Genomic DNA, 10,124 nt, shown 5'->3' with positions numbered 1-10,124 from the left:
TTAAGTTTTTAGACTCCTCCGAATTTGTTTCGTTATTTTGGATTTATCGAGTTGTAAAGACAATATTTTGGAATTTATTTATGATAACAGACTGGTTTGGTTTATACTGTACTACGAGGCTAGTTGTTTTATAATTTTTGAGAATTTGAAACAACGCCGTTGGCAAGTCTCGATCTCGGGGCATGACAAATGTGATAGTCACTGAAAAAGCACCCCAAGAGAGTCTATCTTTTTCCCTTATATGAAAGGAAATAACATAGCTTGAGATTTATTTAGCTCTAGTTTTTGAATTTTTGCTGATTTCTCATATTTTTGCCGAGAAGTAGGGGATTTCAAGGCCTTCTCGTTTCCGGTAGCCCACAGGCCCGAAAGGATGCTCGGAGGTTCCCAAGACACGCTGAGGTGTTGGAATTTTTTATAGATTGCATGAAGAGGTCGAGGTTGCTGGGCATGTTGAAGTTGGGGTGGTGTGCCGTGTAAGGTTGGTGGAAGACCACAAATGAATGAAAGAGATTATTCTATGCTATACCTGGAGTACTTCTCTCCCCATGATGTGGTCAAATATCAACCATTGGATCATCAAGATATATGTCAATTTCCATAAAAATATATGGGTCTCACATGATCTAATGATATTGAAATAGGGGAAAAAACACTCCCGGTGTAGCATAGACTAACCCGGATGAAAGTGGGTCTTGAGTTGAATATTAAATTGTGATACGTGGACAAGGTTGTTTGTGGGGCACGTGGATTTCTACAAAAACTTCTTGGTTGGAGTCCGAACATTCAAACATGTTGACCAAACATATTTAATAGAACTATTTGCTCATATATGCTCACGGATATTCAAGACAAGCAACTATTTTTTTTTTAATTATTATTATTATTATTATTATTATTATTGAGTTGTGTGCTCGGGGACAAGAGCATTAACGAGGAGGTGGTGCTTTTATGATTTGGTATCCTGTATTATTCATGCAAAATATAAGATATTATCATGTTGGATTTTTTCTGTCTTGGTCTTATTTTTTCTTGCAGTCACATCCAACTCGGGCATGCAATGTAGCAGTAAGCTCCGCTAAGATTTATTGCTTGGGCATGCAATCTAGCATTAAGCCCCGCCAGGATTTATTGTTTGGGCATGGAATCTAGCAGTAAGCCCCGCCAGGATTTATTGCTTGGGCATGCGATCTAACAGTAATCCCCACCAGGATTTATTTTTCGGGTATGGAATCTAGTAGTAAGCCCCGCCAGGATTTATTGCTTGGGCATGCAATCTAGCAGTAAGCCCCGCCAAGATTTATTACTTGGGCATGCGATCTAGCAGTAAGCCCCGCCAGGATTTATTTTTCGGCATGCAATCTAGCAGTAAGCCCGCCAGGATTTATTACTCGGGCATGCAATCTAGCAGTAAGCCCCGCCAGGAGTTATTGCTCGGACATGCAATCTAGCAATAAGCCCCGCGAGGATTTATTGTTGGGGCATGCGATTTAGCAGTAAACCCCACCAGGATTTATTTTTCGGTCATGCAATATAGCAGTAAGCACCGCCAAGATTTATTGCTTGGGCATGGAATCTAGCAGTAATCCCCGCCATGATTTATTTTTTGGGTATGCAATCTAGCAGTAAGCCCCGCCAGGATTTATTGCTTGGCGTGCGATCTAACAGTAAGGCCCTGATATCATCATCTCAAAGTCCAGGAGATCTTCCATCTTGACATTTATTCAAAGCCCATGGCAGCTCCATGACACCCAAAGTCCAAACAATCTACCACCCTGGCACCTACTAAAATCATGTGGTAATTCACAGTACTTAAGTCTAGGCGATCTACCACCTGACACCTACTAAAAGCATGTTGTAATTCGCAGCACTTAAGTCCAGGCGATCTACCACCCTGACACCCACTAAAAGCCTGTGGTAATTCACAGCACTTAAGTCCAAGCGATCTATGTTGCGATATTTTGTGCCCGCAAGTGCACGGTGTCAAGTTTTAATATAATGATGAATCAAGTATCGTTCCCACGAGGAGTAATATGAAAATATTCAATACTTGTAATTAAAATAATTCTAATTTTATTTAGAAAATTAAACTATAGAGATTTGAAAAGAAATTAAATAAGCAAAGGATTTTATAGCACGTACACAAAGTTCAGAGATTAATCAATCATAGGAAAAACGGTCTAGATGTTTAGATTTCACCTGGTTTTAACAACAATCACTCCTAAATAATTTATTTTCATAAATTCCTTTCAATTAATAACCAAGAACACTTAAGTGTATTATTTCCTCTCTCGAGTGCCGAATAAAGTATATCAAATACAGTTCAATTCCAATATCCCTATTAAAAATCTACTTGCAGTGATCTATGTAAAACAATGTTCTTCTAAAGGTTATGTTAAAATTATACACTCTCTCGAGTTATATAAACAATTAACAGTGTAATTTCTATTGGTCTTATCCAAAATCGCCTATTTCGAGCGCCAGATTTCAAATAAATATTACAATTCAATTATTGACCAAGTAATTGAAGAGACATTCAATTCTAGAAAAATAATTAATTTAGAGGAACTAAATTCAATAAAATCAAAAACTCATAAAAATGTCTACACCAGGTTCCATCCGACCTCCTCTAGACTCTAAAAATTTAGTTCATAATAAAATTCTGATAAAACCAAAACATGTTCAGAAAATTAAACATCAAATCAGAATTTAATAAATAACAGATAAAGAAAACAAATCCAAAGATGCGATGCCGTGTCCAGACTCCCGATCTTTGAACTCTGTTCTTCGATTAAACACTGATTTCTTCCTCAGAAAATATCACGATCAGCTCTCAAAATTCTCTCTTCTGATGTGTGTGGCGGCTAATGATCTCTTCTAGGGTCAAAAACTTTCTTTTATATGGCCTCCAAATCGTCCAAGAAAAATCCCACGAAAATACCCGACTTTCCTTGAATAATAAAATTCTTGCGTCTGAATTTCCCGTCGCGCGGGCGCGCTGCACTCACGCATAATCAACCTTCACAAAATCCTTCGCAGTGCGCGCGCGCATCCTGTTCGAACTTCAGCATTTTTCTCGCTTCTTCAAGTCTTGATTCTCTTTTTCCATCCTTTTTGTCTTATTTTCACTTGAATTCATCAAATTCCATTATTTCCCGCAAACACAAAAACAACAACAAATCACGCAATATCTCCCAAATAATTCACAAAAGTCAAGTAATATCATAAACAATTTAAGTGCACAAAATGCACTTATCAAATACCCCCAAACTTGAACTTTTGTTCGTCCCGAGCAAAACTAACCAAAACAAAATGCAAGCAACAAAAATCATCAAGAAGTACTATGGATTAATGGCCTCAGCGTTGATTTCAAAAATTTAAATTCAATCATATCCAACCTACTAACACTTGAAAAATTACTTATCAAGAAAATTAGCTCAACCTCATAAACTTATAAACTTCGTAACTCACGTTTCAAAATACTCTTCTCCAAACTCAATTCAAACATTCACAGATCATGAGAACTTTCAAGGTAGCACCGGATCAAAGTTAAAGAAATTAAATCAAAAACACTCACAATCGGGTTAATTCAAAGAATAAAAGTGTCAATCGATAATCCATAGGCTAGACTCTCGCAACCCCTCTCCACTAGTATATTGGGCAACTGTGACTTGGTCAATAGGACTTAATCGGCTTGTAATATAAGGTCTGGCTCATGGCTACAAACGAAGGAATAAGAATTTAAAAGAGGAAGTAAATGATGTTCTATGTCTAATTTTCACTCATTTTCATTCATACTTCTCACTTTGTCTTCACCTCATTGATTTTTTCATTCTTTTCTTTTTCCACAACATTATTTTCTTTCTTTTCTCAACTTTTTCAACTCTTTTTCACCACTTTTTTCTTTGTTTTTTTTCACTACTACCTTTTTTTTTTCCTTTTCAATTCTTCCACCACACCATTCCATATTCACAAATATAAACTAGGAGCATAAAAATCTAACATTCAATTTACTCCCTTAAAGGTATGAAATAGTGTTTAGGCTATTCATAGGTATTAAATGTAGGACCTTGAAACGATGCCGAATGGGGGTTTATCACACGTTTGCACGCATGTCATTTATTTTTCAATAAGCTCAAACAAGGTACTAGGGACAACATGCATCAATTGGAAATCTAGTTGGTTTCGCTTTCGTTGTGCTTCATAACAACAATCTCAAGGGTCCTATTCCTTTTAGAATTGGGAAACTTTCTTACCTGCGTGAACTTCACTTGCAAGGAAATGGATTTACAGATGAGATACCATATTCTTTTGGAAACTTGAATCTGTTAAATTACTTGTACTTACAAGAAAATAGGTTGTCTGGAAGAATACCTCGGAATATTGGTAATTGAACCAGCTTGTTTTCCTTAAATATAGGAAATAATATTCTTGATGGCTCCATTCCTCCACAGATCATGACTCTGTCCTCTCTTTCTATTTATTTGCGACTATCTGGCAATGGCTTCGTAGGCACAATTCCAACTGAAGTTGGTGCTTTAACACATCTAGGAGGCTTAGATTTGTCATATAGTAGATTAACTGGTCTAATTCCAAACTCTCTAAGTCGTTGCACCAGCCTAGAAGGACTTCATCCTTCAAAGTAATTTGCTTCAAGGAGAGATACCTCCAGTACTGAGTGATTTGAAGGGTATACAAGATTTGGATCTTTCAAGAAATACTCTGTCTGGTGTGATCCCAATTTTTCTCAGTCATCTAAATCTCAAAAACTTGAATCTATCATTCGATATGCTCAATGGTGAAGTCCCAACACAAGGAGTATTTTGAAATAAGACAGCAATTTCGATTGAAGGGAATTCAAAATTATGTGGGGCAATTTTTGAGTTGAAGCTCCCCCCTTGTTTTTTTTTTCAAAGTCCTCTAAGAAGTGGTTGCCAACTTCACGCAAAATTATTATTAATGGTAGTTTTCGGAGGCTCGTGCATTATACTTCTGGTATTGATTTTTGTATGCATTTTTCTGTGAAATATTTCCACAAAAATGCAATTTTCTTCCACAATGTCATTAGATGGTGTCAAGATCAAAAGGTTATCCTATGGAGATCTCTTAAATTCCACCGATGGATTCTCAGAAGGTAGATTCATTGTCTCTGGAAGATTTGGATCTGTTTACAAAGGGATTCTTGAGGATGGAAAGACAATGGTGGCAGTCAAAGTGCTTAATCTTTTTGTCAAAGGTGCCTCTAAGAGCTTCATAGCAGAGTGCATTGCACTAAAAGGAATAAGGCATAGGAACCTTTTGAAACTATTCAGTGTTTGTCAAAGTATAGACTTCCAAAGAAATGAATTTAAAGCACTGGTTTATGAATTCATGTCTAAAGGAGTTTGGAAGATTTATTATACCACAACAGAGGGCAATAAGAAGAACATCATGACTCAGAATTTCTGAGCCTTACGATGCTGCAAAGGATCAAAATCGCTATTGATATTGCTCATGCACTTGAGTACCTGCATATGGGCACTGATTCACCAATTATTCATGGAGATTTGAAGAAAGTAATGTTCTTCTAGATGATGATATGACTGCACATGTGGGTGATTTCTGATTGTCTAAGATAGTTTCAAACATCCTTGAAGCAAGTGAGAGCAGCAATACCATTGGTATCAAAGGTGTCTGAAAGGAATATTATTCCTTGAACATTTTGGCCCTTAATAAATTTAATATTATAAGATTTTGCTTTCTAGACAAGATCAAATATTTGGTAAATATCTTGTGTATATCTCGTATATGTTAAGATATATATTTTTCATGCTTAAATCTTGTCTTGATAAGGTAGTTATTAGATATAATATTACTCGATATTATCAAGATTTTATTTGCAAGATTTGATAGAGTTTTATTCCTACAAAAACATGTTTTCTTATTCATGTAGGACTCTATCTGAGGAAACCTTCAAGACTTGGATTCTAATCTATAAAAGGGGGTTTTCACGCACAAGATTAAGAAGACTTTAGACGATAATTCTCTGCGCAAACATTAAAGAATTATGTTGAAGAATTGAAGAATTCTGAAGGTTTGCCACCATCATTGTTGCATGTCCCCGTGTTGCCGTTCGTATTGAAGACATCAGAGACAACACTGTGGGAATTGTGTTGTTGAAGATCTTTACTGTATCTTCAAATTTAGGCTACGGGAGTTGCATCTATTATCTTTACTCTGATGTATTTAGGATGCAAGTTTGATTTCTCAACTTGTTGAGAAATTTAGGATTTATTGATTTTTCGTAAAATCACTAGGATTACTTTGTAAGACTGGTCTTACGTTTACTAGTGATATTTAGCCCTAAGGTAACCGCACGAGTTTTTATACTCGTGCAAAATTAATTACTTGTGTTTTATTTACGCTTTAAATTTCCGCTGCACTGTGTTGTCTGTGGTATTATAACACGAAGTACAACACTGCCTACTCTACATAACAAACCACGTACACCATTTCTTTCACATGGCATCAGATCCACCACTTGAATTTATTAAGTGAGTTCCTGGTTTGTGTTACATGTTAGTTATGGATACTCCGTACACAAGTGCAATTCGTCCACCTATTTTGGATGGGACAAATTACGGCCCTTGGAAATTGAAGATGAGCATGTACATTCAATCCATTGAGTCTAGGGTTTGAAAACGTGTTCTTGATGGTTGGACTCCACTTATGAGAGATGATGATGTACCCGGACCAAAGCCAAGAGCACAATGGACAACCGATGAAAATACTGCGGCTATTTATAATGCAAAAGCTATTAATGCTATGTTCACTTCAGTTGATATGAATATGTTTAATCTAATTGGTACTTGTACTTGTGCAAGGGATGCTTGGGAGAAACTACAAACCCACTGTGAAGGCTCGGCAAGTTTCAAGAAGACAAGAATGCGTCTCATAACTTCAAAATTTGAGAAAATGAGAATGGAGGAATCAGAGACCATCATGAAATATAATAGAAGATTGAAGAGCCTTGCAAATGAAGCATCTGTTCTTGGTGATCCTATTCCGAATGAGAGACTTGTGTCCAAAGTGCTTCGTTCTGTTCCCAAAAGCTTTCACACCAAAGTTTGTGCTATAGATGAATCCAAAGATACATTTATAATGGGTTTGGATGAGTTAATAAGTTCTCTTCGCACATATGAGATGGAGTTGGAAGCCGAAGATGACTCCAAAGGTAAATCTATTGCCTTTCAAGTATCTAATGATGTTTACAACTATTTTTCTGAAGTTCAACAGGAAGTAAAGGAATCTGATCTTGAAGAAAATTCGATTGTCTTGATCTCAAAGAAATTCACTGATTATCTCAAGGTAATGAAAGAAAAAAAGGATGTGAAAAGTGCACAACTTTCGAAATTTCCTAAACTGCCTATTTCAGAGAAGCCTCAAAAGCCACCTAATACTCGAGGACCTCGCCAAAGGTATGAAGGTAAGATTCAGTCCTCAAGTAAAAAATTTTGATAATGTTCAATGCAGGGAATGTAAGGGATATGGACACTATGCATATGAGTGTGCCAATCGCCTTAGTAAATGTATGAATGTTTATCTGAGTGATGATGATTCTAAAAAAGAACAAGAAAAGGTTGAACAGGCAGATCTCATATCTTTTACTGCTTTGCTAGAAAGTAAGAAAAATTTTCAGATTAATCCACTCGGTGTTGGCTCCGGTGTTGCAACACCTGGATGCAACACAGTTCAAAAATCAGTTTGCTTTGTTGCTTCTAACCTTGATAATTCCAGTAATAATGAAGAACAGGTAGCTGACGCTTACACTCTGGAGGGTATACAGAAACTCTATGAGGAGTTGTATTGTGATTGGATCAAGAGAAATCAGTTGAACACAAATCTCACCAAAGAGAATACTGAATTAAAAGCTGCTGTGGCTAGGCTGGAAGTCATCATGAGCAAGAAAGATCTTGAATTAGGGTTGTTGAATTCAGAACTTGAAAAAGCAAAAACAACTCTTGCTGGATTTAATTCAAGTTCAAACAAACTTGATACTTTGTTGTCTATGGGTAAGAATGACAAGTTTGGACTTCGTTTTAAAGAAAGTGTTTTTGAAACTGGTGAATCTTCCAAAACACCAGTGTTTGTGAAGGAAGGGAGTGATTCCTTGAACCATCCTTCAACTGCGTCTAAAGGTAAGAAACCTATTGTGGAGAAAACTGCTCCTGTTCCAAAGTCCAAACAATGGAAGCGTTCTTTTGTGTGTCATTATTGTCTCAAACCTGGTCATATCGGGCCTGTTTGTCGTAAGCTGGAGAATTACTATATTTTGTGAGAAACTAAGCAGGTGTTGCCCCCCGTGTTGCACAACACCAAGTGCAACACTGGCAGAAAAAGACCCACTGTGAAGAAAGTTTGGGTACATAAGTCTGATGTTAAAAGTTTTGTTATTTATACGTTCTTAAATGCTAACACTGCATGTAATTGGTACTTTGATAGTGGAAGCTCTCGGCACATGACAGGTTTGAAAGATCACCTCACGGACTACATCAAAAAAAATGGTGGTAGAGTGACCTATGGAGGTGGTGCAAAAGAAAGAATTGTTGGCAAAGGAACACTCAATGTGGAAGGGTTTCTAAAGCTTCATAACGTCTTACACATTGAAGGACTTAATGCAAATTTAATTTTAATTAGTCAACTGTGTGATGATGACTTGCATGTAAAGTTTGATAAGAATACTTGTGAAGTTTTTGATAATGCTAATCGTTGTGTTATGACAGGTACAAGATCAGTTGATAATTTCTACCAACTTGGTAAGGAATTGACATGTAAACATTCAAAGGTTGATGAGTTTAGTCTATGGCACCAAAAGCTTGGACATGTGAATTTCAAGACTTTAAAGAACTTGAGTAAGTATGAAGCTGTCAGAGGTCTTCCAAATCTAAAGTTTGGAGTTCCATATGTTTGTGGTGCATGCCAAAAAGGTAAGCAAACCTGTGTTTCGCACCTCGTGTTACAACACTGCGGGACAACACGGTGTCTTGAACTTTTGCATATGGATTTGATGGGTCCCATGGAAGTTGAAAGCTATGGAGGTAAAAAGTATTCTTTGGTATGTGTTGATGATTTTTCTCGTTTTACATGGGTGAGATTTCTTAGAGAAAAATCAGACACTTTTGATGTTTTTAAGAAGTTGTTTACCAAGATTACTAACCTACATACTTTGACAGTAGCAAGGATCAGAACTGATCATGAAAAGGAATTTGAGAACTCATCTTTTTCTTCTTTGTGTGATAAGAAGGGCATCTCACAAGAGTTCTCGGCTCCAAAAACTCCTAAACAGAATGGAATTTCCAAAAGGAAGAATAGGACGTTGCAGGAGATGGCTAGGATGATGATGAGCTCAAAAAATATCTCCAAGAGATTTTGGGCAGAAGCATTGAACACAGCTTGCCATATTTCTAATCGTGTATATTTGAGAAGTGGTTCTTCGATGACTTCCTATGAAATCCTCATGGGAAAGAGGCCAAATCTCAATTATTTTCATATTTTTGGCTGTGTGTGCTATGTTTTTAATGATAGAAATCACATAGCAAAATTTGATTCCAAGAGTGATACGTGTTTGTTCCTTGGTTATTCTACTAATAGTTGTGCATATATGATGTATAACCTTAGGACTAGAACAATTATGAAATCTATTAATGTTGTTTTTTATGATGGTGTATATCTCAAAGGAAAAACTGCTGAAGATGATATTGAAGGCTTGCTGAAAATTCCTCTCGAAGAACACAGTGTTGTTCCGGATGTTACAACCCTAAACACAACACTGGTTCCTCCATAAACTATTCATGAAGAAAATTCTCATAATGATGAGGAAACTGAGGTAATTACTGAAAAATACATTCCAAGCAAGATACAAAAGAATCATCTATCATCACAAATTATTGGAGATGTTCATGGAACAAGGCAAACCCGAGCTAAGGACAAAGTTGATTACCGCAAGCTGGTTGGGTTAGTATACATGAGTTCCGTGTACTCACAGGTAATGCATTCTTGTTTTTTGTCCAATATTGAACCTAAGAATGTCAGTGATGCTTTGAATGATGAATTTTGGGTAAATGTCATGCATGAAGAACTTGAAC

At 36.6% G+C, this 10,124-nt stretch overlaps 1 protein-coding gene across 1 annotated transcript; it reads left to right on the top strand.

Moving 5' to 3' along the window:
• The first annotated feature begins 6,708 nt into the window (after positions 1 to 6,708).
• Positions 6,709 to 9,823, top strand: LOC140861537 (uncharacterized). Its single transcript, XM_073264559.1, has 7 exons — positions 6,709 to 7,457; positions 7,777 to 8,051; positions 8,124 to 8,177; positions 8,330 to 8,401; positions 8,505 to 8,632; positions 8,763 to 8,795; positions 9,284 to 9,823. Exons 1-7 carry the CDS (start codon positions 6,709 to 6,711, stop codon positions 9,821 to 9,823), a joined length of 1,851 nt encoding a protein of 616 aa, XP_073120660.1.
• The last annotated feature ends 301 nt before the right edge of the window (positions 9,824 to 10,124 follow it).

The sequence above is a fragment of the Henckelia pumila genome, chromosome 4 (genome assembly GCF_033568475.1).
Source record: "Henckelia pumila isolate YLH828 chromosome 4, ASM3356847v2, whole genome shotgun sequence".
NCBI classification, from domain to species: domain Eukaryota; kingdom Viridiplantae; phylum Streptophyta; class Magnoliopsida; order Lamiales; family Gesneriaceae; genus Henckelia; species Henckelia pumila.
This window is presented reverse-complemented; position numbering and strand designations above follow the sequence as displayed.

What these genes read in the sequence shown, in the direction of transcription:
- LOC140861537 (XM_073264559.1), top strand. Translation starts at nt 6,709, where the DNA reads ATGAGAGATGATGATGTACCCGGACCAAAGCCAAGAGCACAATGGACA. An exon ending in ACTCGAGGACCTCGCCAAAG is followed by an intron (nt 7,458 to 7,776) that starts GTATGAAGGTAA and finishes TGATAATTCCAG; the next exon opens with TAATAATGAAGAACAGGTAG. An exon ending in CCACTGTGAAGAAAGTTTGG is followed by an intron (nt 8,402 to 8,504) that starts GTACATAAGTCT and finishes GGCACATGACAG; the next exon opens with GTTTGAAAGATCACCTCACG.